The 13,250-nt window shown below is 46.0% G+C and overlaps 1 protein-coding gene across 6 annotated transcripts in view; it reads left to right on the forward strand.

Moving 5' to 3' along the window:
- Positions 1–13,250, forward strand: part of ULK1 (unc-51 like autophagy activating kinase 1) — a 76,889-nt gene that overhangs the window by 35,115 nt on the left and 28,524 nt on the right. For all 6 annotated transcript variants that reach the window (XM_040080561.2, XM_040080566.2, XM_040080563.2 and 3 more), the window contains exons 10-12: positions 284–342; positions 4,040–4,122; positions 7,064–7,114. In XM_040080561.2, the coding sequence (XP_039936495.1) occupies positions 284–342; positions 4,040–4,122; positions 7,064–7,114 (193 nt within the window). The remainder of the gene's footprint in view (positions 1–283; positions 343–4,039; positions 4,123–7,063; positions 7,115–13,250) is intronic.

The following is a 13,250-nucleotide window of genomic DNA, read 5'->3' on the forward strand; positions in this document are numbered from 1 at the left end:
AGCATCAGAGCCCACTGCAGTGAAGCTCAGGCTGTGGAAGGGCAGAGCAGGACAGAGACAGAACCAGGTCAGGGACGAAATGGCAGCAGGTTGAAATACTGTGTTTTCACTGCAGCACGGGGCTGGCTTTTCAATCTAGAGCAAACTGCAGGTTCTCATTGTCTGTGCTGGTCCAGCAACTAAAAAGTGCCTCTGCTCTTCAGAGCTGCAGTTGAAATAGAAATGCTAATCCCTTTCCTTCATGGTCAACTGCTTCATGTACTGGTTTCTTTCTCCCCTACAGGCCAGCAGCCCCCAGGATCTCCGCCTCTTCTATGAGAAAAACAAGATGCTGATGCCCAAGTAAGCTTTTTTCCAGTGTCAATGTTTGTAGACACTTGTTTACTCTGTGTTTACACCTGCCCTTGCATGCTCCTGGCTTGTCACTTGGGGAGGTGACTAAAATATTTGGCCTCCTGCCTTTCCCCGTTCCTTAAACCAGCACTGACGTGGCCCAGAGAAAGTCCAGCGGCAGCAGATAGCCAGGGTTGGGATGTTCTGTCTCTCTGCAGACACTGTTCTCCTGCATTGCAAAACTTCAGGAGTGTCAGTGATTCCAAGAGCCAGCTAGACGTCCTGTTCCACACGTGGCTCCCCTGAGGCCTCGGGAAGAGCTCGAGGCAGTTCTGGGACGGTGTGAGCAGCCAAACTGCAGCCTCTCCTGTAACCTGCCATACCTGACTGCAGATCACATTCCCATTTCTCACGTGTCAGGGCAGCAACTGCTTGTGTCCATCCTGCTATTGGGGGAAATACTATAACCTCCCTGGAAATGGACACTGCTGCACTTTCCAGGGGGAAGAGAACTGCTCTCGTCCCAGCGGGGTGTATGTTACCTCTCTGCTCCGTGCTGTGATTTGTCAGGGTATTTTGGTTTTGTTGCTGTGGTCTTTCCTTTTCGTTTCTGAGCTCTGAAAGCAGATGCTCGTGCTGGCTCTGAAAATCTCAGCCTGGTACAGAGACAGGACTGAAGTTCCAGATTATATATCTAAAATCTAGATGGCCCCTTTCAACCAGGAAGTTAGCTCCCCCTTGGCAGAGCTGCTAACGCAGCCATATATGTAGGAAGTTTGTTGGGTTACTGTATATGGATTTTTCTTCTCCCTTATCAGTTCAGACAGCTCCAAGAGATAACTAGAAGGGATTGTCAAATAGTTGGAGCTCTTATCAATGACTTGTGATATGCAGTTAATTTCTCTTTAAGTACTTCCTTTTTTGATTTGGGGAGAAAGCACGAATTTCTACCAGGATTACCTCTGGGGCACCTGGATTGAACCAGAGGGTGTGAAGGAGTAAAATAACTGAAAAGAAGCAATTTAAAGCAAAAATGTGACTGCACAGTTGGAGCCAGTCTGTGTGAGCAGAAAGTAGAGCTTCTGTTTTTCCTACACTGCCCAAAACATGGAAGCTCACCTTTGAGTGAGCCCCTCTTACTAAATGAGAAATTAATCCATAAAACTAATAAGTTTTCTTGTGTCGATCCCACTGCCCTGCTGTTGTTTGGCTCATGGTGCAGGTGAGGAGAGAAATGAAACTCAGCTGTAAGAGGAGAGCATGTCTATTCTTGTAGGGATTAGTTCTCCTCTAAGTCCTTCACACAGTCTGCATTTGCCATTTTCACTTACCTGCACTTTTGAACTATCAAATTCTTCCGAAATTCAGATCACAGCTGATTGTTTTTCTCACTGTGGAAGTCAGAGCTGAACTGGCCTTTGTGCAAAGGGCAATTCCCTCTTTCCAAAATCAGTTTGTCTCTTTAACATGGACTGCAATCTGTGCTATTCCTGAGTAAACATGAATAAACTGCTTGAGCGCTGTGCCAGCACAGGATGAAACACAAAACTACTCCAGAGAGCTCCTTCTCAGACAGCAGCAGTGCCAGGATTTGGTGTCATTTTCCTTGGGGCTATGCAGGCTGGCACACACTTCCTTGCCATGGCCAGTTTTGGCTTGGGAATGGAGTGGGGAAGCAATCCCTGGCTGCAGTGCTGCTCCTTACAGGTGAGGAGATGCTGTTCTGAGCGTTCTGGAGAGCCCATGGCAGGAGAAGCCCAAAGGCCTCACAATTTTAATAGTGCTGATCTAAATCATTAACATTCATTGTGCTGCTTTGCATGGCAAAGTACATCCCAGGTCATGGGGGCAAGGAGGCAGATTTGTTGCTTATGTTTAATAAGATGGCCCTGAAAAATAATAATGAAGGGTTGCAAAGCTCGATGCTTTGGACATGGGAGGCAAGAGGAGACGAACAGGCTGTTAATCTGCACCCTCTTGTGCCACCTGAGGTCCATGAGTTGATGTTTCTTGGCTTTAAAACCATACCAAGGCTAAAGTCATAGCTAGGAAATGGAGTCATTTTGAATGAGAGCTTTATGTGTCACAGATAAATAAATGATGATGATAACACTGCAGGGCTGCAGGACTGCGGCAGTAATGCATTTTTCAGGAGGCTGCTCGCTGTGGTATCCTTGGGTTATTCCATTACACAGTGGGCTTCCAAGGGACACCCCTTTTGGTGGGAGGCTCAACCTGAGTCTCAGTCTAACTGCATCCCTTCCTGAGTCCTGGTGTCCTCCTCCTGTGTCAACCTCAGAAGGTTCACAAAACCATTCTAGCATCAGGGATGGGAAAGCAACTCCTCCAGTACAAACAAGGGTGAGGGATGCTTGCCATCATTCTCTGTTCTTGGAATCACCAGGTCCAAATTCCTGCCTCAGGAAGGTCTAGGGCTTCACAGAAAAGTAACTGGGTAGTACTGGAGCGTGTAAACACATAGGTTGCCTCCCATCTCCTGTTTCTCTGAACAGGACTCTGGTAGTTCTAGCTAGCACCCTTTTATTCCCCCAGTATTTTTGGGCTAACTTCTGTTTGACCCCTGTGTTGGTGAGATGGTAGAGGAAGGGTTTTTTCACCCAGCGTTGGTCGGGCTTGCCCTCAGGGCAGTGACTGATGCCAGAGCCACGTGCAGAGCCACTGAGAGCTAAAATTACTGTGCTGGGCACACATGTCATTACCTCAGCTGACCCAGCATGGGGAAGGCCTGGCAGAGCGTGGGGGCCATGCTGGGAACAGCCATGATGAACAGAATTAATACCGAGAGGAGCTGCAACCACCCACGCTTCACTAGGAGAGCTCTGCCCCAGCCCAAAGCCCCCAGCAGCACTTCTGGGGATGGAGGGAAGTCAGCAGAGCTGAATCCACTTATGCAAGAGCTGAACTCTGCTTTCCGTGCCTTAATCCATTCATTTATTCCCTGCATTTTTCAATCTACAGGGGTTATGAAGAGCTGCCCTGGCCTCTCCCCCATCTGTTTGTGGGGTGAGGGAGAGCTCTGTGATTTACCAGCTCTTTTGTGTTTCAAAAGCTGTTGAAAAGAATATTTTCTTCCTAACTGTGCTGGAAAGTGAGGTAATAACTGCACAAATTTTAGCTTGCTGATGTGGCAGTTGCTCACATCTTAGTGGCCTTTGATTAATATCTGCTGTATATCAGGGGAGCAGATAGAAAAAGGTTACTTGCTAGTCTTACATAAGCTGCACTGAAATATGAATGCTTTAATAAAATGGTAGTAATTGGTGATACATTTCACCACCAGTGTCTTAATTGGAAGCTTCCCCTTGGAAACGGCTTTGTTCTAGTGATCTTATTCCCATTAGAGCAATTAGGAGTGATTTTATTTATTATGTGTGAAATACTACAAGTGGAATGGGCTTAGCTGAGCACCAGAGGGATGACACTGTGAAGGGAAGGATCTGCAGGTGCTCATGGGAGAGGCCACTAAAGCAAAATTAGTTGTAGCCTGAACAATGGCAGTGGGGAGTGAAAGCCAGAGATGCAAAATGCAGACATTTCTGCTCAGCCTCCCTCCAGTGAGCTCCTGGTGTTCCTGCCCCAGCAGGCATGGACTGACTTTGCATTTGCCTGTTGCCTTCCTGAATATGTAAAAGCAGTTGAAATAGACTGCAAGCCTCTCTTACTTTGCTTTTGTTTTCAATCCTAGCATCCCCAGGGAGACATCAAGCCACCTGAGGCAGCTCCTGCTGGGCCTTCTGCAGCGTAATCATAAGGACCGCATGGACTTTGGTGAGGCTTCCTTCCAATTTGAGTTCTGCTGCCTGTCTCTGTGTCTTTTGGCACTGCACAAGCCTCTCTGCTTTTGGCTGGTGCTAGGAGAAGCATCCAGACAGCTGGATTTCACCTGTGCCTGGAGGGTTGCATAATCTTGGGGGTTTTAGTTTATGTGCTGGAAAGGTCAGTGCTGATTTCAGTACAATTTTGTAAACCAAGGAGACTTGGCACACCCTCAGCATATGTTTGTTGCTTGCATTCCCTGTCCTGGCTTCTGCTTTTATCAGCTCTCTGAGCTGTGGTTAAGTGTGCTGCTAGGTAAAATGTGTCTTGTGTCCTTTCCTGTCACAGTTCCTTCCCAGAGCTGCAAGCTGCACTCATTTATGAACAATCCAGTCACTACCCGCTGTTTCTCAGGGTTTGCTGTGATAATCTGAGCCAGAAGATGCAGTTACTTGCAGACCTTTCCCTCCTTCTCCAGTTTCTGTGGAATGAAGCCTTGGTCCTTCTCAGGCCTTGAGCTGGCAGTCTCCAAGCCTTTGTCTCAGTCTGCTGACTTGCCTGACATGAGGATTTCCTCTTTTGTCTTAATTCCTTCTAAACTGAGATCAATCACTCTGAGCCCAGTGGTTTTGACTTGGCAGCATCTTACAGATGTGTTTTAGCTGAGCTCAAAGGTCTGAAGACCTTTCCTCCTAGGAAAGCCATGCCCTAGAGGAAGGCAGACAGAGGCAAAGCCTTTCCTTGAATCCCTGGAAGGATCAGGTCATCTAAAAACAAACACATCCTGTGTGTGTTCAGGATGCTGCTTTTTATTCAGACTTGGGGTGAAACAGTTCGATATTTTGGGGGGTTGAGGGTTGGTTTTCTGTGGGGTTTTTACTTGCTTATCTGCTCAGATGGGTTGTTTTCCTGCTGGGCAGCACATGCTAGGTGATGAAGAGGAATTGTTTTGCTCCCTCTGTTATTCTTTTGGATTAGAGATACCAGGAAAGCCTTTCTGGGGATGGTCAGCTGGGTAAGCAACTGTGGATTACCTGAGGGTGATCATAATTATCCAGTGATGAATGCAAAGGACTGGTTACTGGAGTGTAGAAGTGAGAGAATGAGCCTTTTGAAACGGGAGTTGGTGAAGCTCCTGAGAGACTGGCTTGGGTAGAATCACCTGGCAGGGTTATTCCCTGCAGGTTTATTATCTGGGCTGTGGATCTCTGCCGTTCCTATCACGCTGCTGTGCATTTCAGAAGAAGGTATCTTTGAAGTTCTTGATTTTCCCCCTGTCAGAAATTGTCTGGCAAACCTTTTTTGCCCATTTAAGCTGGTTTTGTAACTCTTGAGAGTAGAGTGCATGTCCAACACATGGAAATTTGAGATAGATTTTGATATCACTCTGGACAACAGTTGCAGGACATCTTGCAGTATTGAGATTTTTCCTGTCCTTAATCATGTATTTATCAATAAATTGGCATGTCTCCAGAGGGGAGAGGGTTTCCTGCTGCTCCTTGTTCCCTGAGACCCTCTGCCTGGAGGTGTCACAGTGACCTCCACAGAGCTCCCCCAGAGCTCAGCTGAATCACACAACAGCATCTCATCAGTTTGAAACTTCATATACTTGTTGTGTGTCCCAGCTGCTGTTCTGCCAGGAACTGATGCTCTCTGCAATCTCCAGATTATCTAGAGGAAAACCAGGAGGGTTTCAAGTTGCAAGTTTCCTGCTGATGATTCCAAGCTGGGTTGTTTAAATTTTGCTTTGCAAGCACAGCTAATAAGCAGTTTGGAGCAGGGAGGGAGAAAAGTGAAAGAAATCATCATTTCCACCCCCTCAGTTGAGTCAGCTCGGCTGAGGGATGGTACCCTCTTCTCGTGCAGCAGGCTGAAAAAAAAAGCAGGAAACCCCAGAAGCTGAGCAGCTCCCACAGGATGGGGATGTTCTCCATCCACAGCAGATCTAATCTGTGAGATGCCAGCTTTCCCTGCCAAAGATTCCCATTCCTTGTCTTGGGCTAAGCTCCAGACCACTGCACTCTGGCTGCAGGACCCTGGCACGGCAGTGGCAAGGAGAGGCTGGAGAGACAGGGATTGTTTTAAGGTTAAAAAGCAGACAAATAAAAAACCCAGTGACTACTTTCTGGAAAGCTCGGTCACCAAAGAGGAGCTGTTTACAGAAGAAGTTTGTAAACCTTGGGGTGTTGCAACAGGAAATCCATTCTGGGAAAGAAGCTGAAGCTCAGTAATCAGTGTTGATCCATGGCTCACACTCCCAAAAGACTGAGTTGCTGATTGTGATAGGGGAGGGCTCTGGCACAGAGCTGCAGTGAATCAGAGATGAAGGAGCTGGGAGAAGTGGCTACTTGTAGAGAATGTTCAGCAAGCCAGGACATTGGCTTTTTACTTGTAGGCAAACATGTAGAGAATGTTCAGCAAGCCAGGACAGAAGTTTTTCTTGGCCTGGATCTGTAGAATGAATTCCCATAATGAGAGGAGGAAGCAGCAGTTGTGTTTGATGTGAAAGGGAAGGAGTTCTGGGCTGTGGTTCTGGGGTGGCCCATTAAAAATGCATTTCTGCTCTCAGTGCATGATTGCATGATGGGTTTGAGTCTGTGTGTCCTGGAAGATCACTCAGTGGAAGTCTTTTTGTCCATCATTCCTATTCCATGGAGTGAGTGGCAGTGCAGTGTCATAAATACAGTTTCCCTGGATTCCTACATTTAGGGTGATTCACCATCCTGATCAGCCAGGGATCTGATTAATTTCCCATCCTTTTTTCATGAGCAGGTCCTGCATCCAGTCTGCAGCCTGTATTCTTGACCACTTCTATATGCAACCATAGTCAGTAAGCTTCCATTGTTGCATGGAAAAAATCACAGTAACACTGTAACTTCCTGTGCTTTATCAGCTTTGTAAACTTCTTACAGTCATTTTCTTTCACTGAGTCATTGTTCTTGATTTTTTTCAGATGAATTTTTCCATCACCCATTCTTGGATGCAAGTGCCTCTATGAAAAAATGTAAGTATTACATTTTTGATTACAATTCTTTTTGAACCATGCCCTGACTTCCTTTGCTGTTAGTTCAAAAGGAAAGAAAAATACTGCTTTATGTTTCCTTAGTTATTTAGGCAGGGATTCAGTGTTTATTACTGTGTCATGTCCAGATTTTGCCATCAAAATGTATTTGATTTTACTGAGTTATCTTCAAAGGGATGATTGGGGGATATTTAGAAACCTAAAGTAGAAGCAAATGTAGCTTTGAAATGTTTTCAGCTGCTTTGTGTGAAGTGCTTGGCCAGTGGAATGCTTGTAGGAACACAGGGTTATGCATCATGGTCTAGCTTTTCATCCTCACCTGCAGGACCATTCAGGCCAGTGAATGGTGGAAAGTGGCACTCTTGGCCCTGCCTGCCAGGCTGGCTGTGCAAAAGCCAAATTTCCTGGTTACCAAATCTTGTTTCATCATTTACATCGAAGTTCTCGATACGTCTTGTTTTAGAAGGGTTCCATTTGGTACTCTTTGGGGCCTGGCCAAAACAAAAACAGATTTCCATTGCGAGCTCTCTCTTCCTCCTTTGGATTCAAAACTTTGGAACAGTTGCAGCCACACGCATTGTGGTTCAGAGGTGTGTTTTTGGTGGAAAACAGTTCAGAATTGCTTCTACTGCATGGGGCATCATAGTCCTCTGGCCAGGAGACTTGGGTTAGTGGAATTGTCTATGGTTGTCTTCTCTGGAGGGATTCTCCTGGACATTTAATCTCCTGAGTAAATATAGCACCAAGAATCTTCATCAGTGACTAATTTAAAGTGTCCAGTGCAAGGTCTTGGAGGAAACCTGTCCAGCACAAACCCAGTTTCCTTCTTGGATGTGTGCCATGGGCAGGCACGCCTTGTCTGATATCCGCATCACTCCTGGCACTCTCTTGCTTTCCTGCTGCCAGAGCAGGACTTCTGAGTTGTCCCTGATGAGATTTTACCTGTGCACTCAGGTGATCGTCCCGTGGGCAAGAAAAGACGCTTCTGGTTTAGGGGCGCTTTCAAAGCAGCCAGGGCCCTGAACCCACCTGTGCCAGGGGGATGTGGGGCCAGCCCTGGAACATGGGGCAGGAAAGGGCTCTGGCCCTACAGGGCTGCCCCTAAGCCCCCCCAGCTCCTGGCACCTGCTGTCCCGCGGCTGTGTGGGAAAAGCCCTTCGGAGTCAGATCCCCCTGTGGGCAGAAGATCTCCTCCTCAGGATGTTCTTGCATGTCCACCAGCTCGTCTCCTACCTCCAGCTGTTCCGCTGCTTCACTGGCCAGGGGAGCAGAGGACCTCAGAAAAACGGGAGAGGGTTCTCCTGACTTGGCCCCAGTTTCCAACTTGTGCACAGCTGCTGTGCAGGAACCAGAGGTGCCATTATGAGCAGGAGACTGTAGCTCAGCCTTTACCCCCAGCTGCACCAAGGCTGATGGTGTGGGGTCAAGGACCAAGGAAAAAAACACCTTTACAGGCAGGTAAGGCCTATGCAAACTCCAGACCTCTCTGTCGCCCTGCTGATCCTCACCTCAAGACATACGTCCGCAGCCTGGAGTCCTCTCCAGGCAGGAGAGACTGCTACTGGTTTTGAAGACATGGGAGAAATATCAACCCGTTGGTGGAGATGTTCAAGTTGTGGTGCACAGAAACCTGCTGGTGGAGGAGAGAGTTCTTGTAGTCTGCTGTGAGGTCTCTGCTGCTGCCAGATGCCAGTGATGGATGAGAGCCTCTGGGAAGTGTGCTGAAGAGCCTGGAGGAGAAAAGCTGCCTGTGGTCTTTTTGATTTGTGGTAGGAGAGAGAAGAGCCAGTGTGTCAGCAAAGGTGGGGTTATGGTGATGTCCATAAGAAAAGCTCACCTGAGATTTATGGGATGCTGTCCAGCATGGCAGCGGCTTTGACCCTTGCACAGCTGTAGCTGAAGTGTGCCTTGGCAAGGCTGCAGTTCTCAGGGGCTGGCTCCCCTGACTCTGTGTGCAGAGCTAGGGTGAGTCCAAAACCTTGCTGTGCTTCTTCATCTCAACGTGTGGCTCAGCATCACGAGTGTAGGAAGTACCAAAGAGAAGAAGGGCTGTATCTGAACCATGATGGTCATGCTCAGACTGAATTAGAGCCCTGATGCCAGCAGTGCTTCGTGTTCTTGCTCTCCTTGAGAGCTGATAATTCGCTACCACTAAGTCATTCACATCTGAGGGTTTTTTTTAATATCATGTAACTTTGGAATTCTGGAAAACTGGTGAGTCCTCAAATGTAGATTAATCTCCAGGTGGATAATTTTGAAGCTGCTAAGGCAAGGGGATCCCCCTTGTTGAATTACATTTGCATGTTTTTGAGATGCTTCAGCAAAATCAACATTTCTTTCAAAACTCTTTCAATAAGACATTTCTGACAAGCACCTCTTCTTCCCTGCTGTTTTGAGGGATGGTTGTTTTCATGTCCCTCCTCTCATCTCCCTCCCTGGAGACTGAGTTCAGGTTTAACTAAGATGATGTACTTTATTTTTTTGTTTGTTTGTTTGTTTATAATTTATTTTATATTGTGGGTTTTGTACCTGTGACTAAGCATGTACTTTAGATGTGTAAAAATTTATTAATAAAGTCTTTAAAATGCTGTGTCTAGTCAGACTGTCTGTCTGTAGCCAGGTCTGATCAGCATATGTTATGGGGCCGTGTGTTACAGTAATAACACATCAGGAGGCATAATTAGATGCTTGTGCAAGTCTTCTCTCAGTAAACACATTGTAATTGGTACCCGTGCAGAATATTTTGGAGGTTTTTCTGCTCCTGCCTTTAATGAATGAGAAGCTGCTGCCTCCTCGACTCTGAGCTGAGAGCATGAGAGGTGAACGGTTATGGTTCAGAAGTGCACAGGTGGTTCAGTGTCTGAAATACCTGTCAGGCTTAGCTTGACTTTTGCCATCTTTTTAATCTTTATGTACATAAAATACTCAGGTGAAAACTAGCAAAAAATCCCCACAATTTCTGCATATCAAAGATTTTAATGCTGCAGACTTTTAAACTCTGAAAGGAGCTTATTTGGACAAGTCCTTTCAGAGTTTGCACTCAAACTTTATTGCCTTGTCAGAGATTGCAATTAAAGAACTTTCTGATGGGTGGCTTTAATTGAATCCAGATAATCAGAAAAGTGCATCTCTCCAGCGTATGTAGAACTCAAATTCCAAATAAAGCTTTTCTATAAAACTCGAGGGTTGGATATTTTTAGGACAGCTGAGCCCCTGGTAGGATGATGTGTCAGAAGTTATTTTTGCAAGTATAGGATCCAGTATCAGAATCCACACAGCTGGAGCACAGGCTTGCCTTTATGGCTCCCAGCTCTCCCATTTTGAAACCAGTTGGCATTGGTTACACAATGTGCAGGATGACTGTTTTGTTGCTGGAGCGAGTCGGAGAGGACAATTATGAAAACAGACTTATTTACATTACAATTACAATCCAGCAATTTCTGGATTTGGGTGGGGGCCTGCAATTCATGTTAACATTCCCCACATTCAGACTCAACTGAAAACATGATGAGCCAAGTGTTTGCACCCTTTTTAATTTTGAGCTGGGAGTGCCTGGGTGTGTGGAGGAGATGGAAGCAGGCTTTCTTTCAAGCTGGCCTACATGGGTGACACTGAAAAATGCCCCAACAGGGATGTGGAGGTCAGAGAGGGTTTGTCAGAGCCAAACCTCATGGTTCTACATGCATCAAAGTCTGTTTGGAGTGTCAGGACCTTCTGAGTTGGAGCTCACAGCATGACAGTGTGAATTTGGGGAGTTCAAAGGGATTTAAATAAGAACAGTGATTAATAGAGGCTGTATCTAAAGGCAGGTTTCATGCAGCTGAGTTTGAGTTTTAGATGATAAAGGCAAAGTCTGCCAGCTTGTCCTCCCTCCTGATTAATGAAAAGCTGTCTGAAGCAAATAGTCAAAAATAGAAGTGTCTCAATTCTAGCCAGGTTTAAATCAATAATCACAGAACCAAAATAGACTGGAGGGGACCTTGTGAGAGAACTGGAATGACTCTAACAAAAATGCTAATTCCAGGAAAAGTGAATGGTGATGCAAGTCTTGCAGCAGGCATGTGTGGATACAGTAGAGAATTCACTTATCTTTTTTTAAAAGCACCCTTCCATAACAGGAAGGGCAGTCTGTACATGGGTCAATTGTTCTGTAGCAGCTGGCAGGGTAAATAGCAGGGGGAGATTTTTTTCTTCCCTCCTCTCTAGTATTAAATCTATAAGGAGGGTCCTAGGGATTGCTCTGCAGGCTCTGTGGGAGGACTGTGGAGATCAAAAGCAGCTTGATAGAGGCAGGACAGAGCTCTCCATTTTACAGGCAAGTTCTCAAGCCTCTGTGTGTGTTCCCCGGGCATGGGGAGGGGCAGCAGCTGTGCTGGCTGTGGGCAGAGTTGGCTCTCTGTGCCAAGCCCCTGACCGATCCCCCAGAACAGCCATCCTCGGGGTACCTCCATCCCTGCTGCTGTACAGGAGCCAGGGCAGCGTGTTACAACAGCACAGCCCATCAAGGGCACTAAATCTAGTGTAGAATAGATGCAGAAGCTAAAAAGTGTGTCCAGCCCCCCACCAAGACCATCCCTCTGTGGAATCCTCCTTGTTTAATGCTGCCAAAGGCTGGAGGAGATCACTGTGACCCTGATTAAACTGTTAAAGTGGTCAGTTACTTACACTAAAGTATATATTTTAAGTCTACACTGCTTTGGCTTCTCTTTCCTGTTGTTGGATCTTGCTACATCTCTCCCAGACTGAGGAATTCAATGTCTCAGTGATTGCTCTCTTTGTGATAAAAGATCCTGCTCCAGTCATCCTTTAACCTTCTTTGATAGCCTGCGTGGAAAGACTTCCTAAAGCCTTTAATTAAAAGGCATATTTTCCCATTCTTTTATCATTAGAACACTGTTTCAACAGTTAATTGCAGAGAGATGGACTTTTATTTTTTTATCCTGTTAAATAGAATAAGTACTTTGTAGTATCTAATGGGATGAATGACAGAAATAGTTTTACTTCAGACAGAAGCATTCTTCTTCTAGGTGTTATTAATCTCCCTTGTATTAGGTACAGAGTCATTAGCACAGGTAATGTAAAAGTAGAAATTTGATAGAAGGTGCTAATTCTCTGCCAGTATAATGGAAGAGCAGTGAAGTGTTCCTCTCCTCAATAAAGCGTTGTCTCTGATCTCTATTTTAAGTCATTCAAATACCAAAATGGTTTCAATGTAAAATCTGACTTTAGGCTGCCTTGAAGTGGGGATTTTGGGCTCTTCTTTGCTGTTCAGTCTTGTGCAGGTGGACTGGGGAATTTGAACCACTAACTTCTTCAAAGTGCTTTGAAGAGCCGTTGTTACCTTTGACTGCTTCCCTGCTTGGCTGAGCTGAGCTCTTCTGTTATTTGCTGAACCTCACTTGCATAAGTCATTAGAGTTAAATATTCTTTTCTCCTCTGATGCCTTAATCATCTTTTCTGCCTGAAGGTCAGTGCCAACCAGACCTTTGAATGTAAGCTTTAGGCCTCTGTTGCAAAGGCCAGTGCAACAATGAAGTGAATAAAATTGGCAGTTCCTATGCTGAACAATAAAACATAAAAGATAGGGATGCAGGGATGGCCTGTGCTGTGGAAATAATTTCTGTACAAAGATACTACATGACCAAAACATGTTTAACTTGCAGAAGTGACCGAGTTCAGCTATAGGAAGCAATGCTCTATTTCCTTGAGGAAACCCCCTTGAGGGCTTTTTGTTGGGTTTTGGTTTTTTGCTAGGAGCCTGTGGCCCGGAATGCCTGAGTGGCTGTTTGGATGGCAAACACATAGGCTTTGAGTAGGCATGTGTTTAACTTGGCACACACCTCCCAATATCTGATGTATGTGTGCCAAGCCATGAGGTCTCATGAAGAAGAATCTGTCAGGGTATGGTCTAGCTCCTGGCTTCTGCCCCAGGCCTGAGCAACTCAGATCACCTTTTTATTTCTATTTCCCTGCATTTGCAAAGATGCTTTGGAGGCTCTTTAGGGCAAAGCCCATCTTGCTGCCTGGGTAGGTCAGCTGTTGAGTGGGCATCTGACCTTGGTCAGGAGTTCTCAGACCTGTGAGAGTGTGGACAGAGGAGTGGATGCATGTGAATCAC

The sequence above is a fragment of the Hirundo rustica genome, chromosome 17 (assembly GCF_015227805.2).
Source record: "Hirundo rustica isolate bHirRus1 chromosome 17, bHirRus1.pri.v3, whole genome shotgun sequence".
Lineage (NCBI taxonomy): Eukaryota > Metazoa > Chordata > Aves > Passeriformes > Hirundinidae > Hirundo > Hirundo rustica.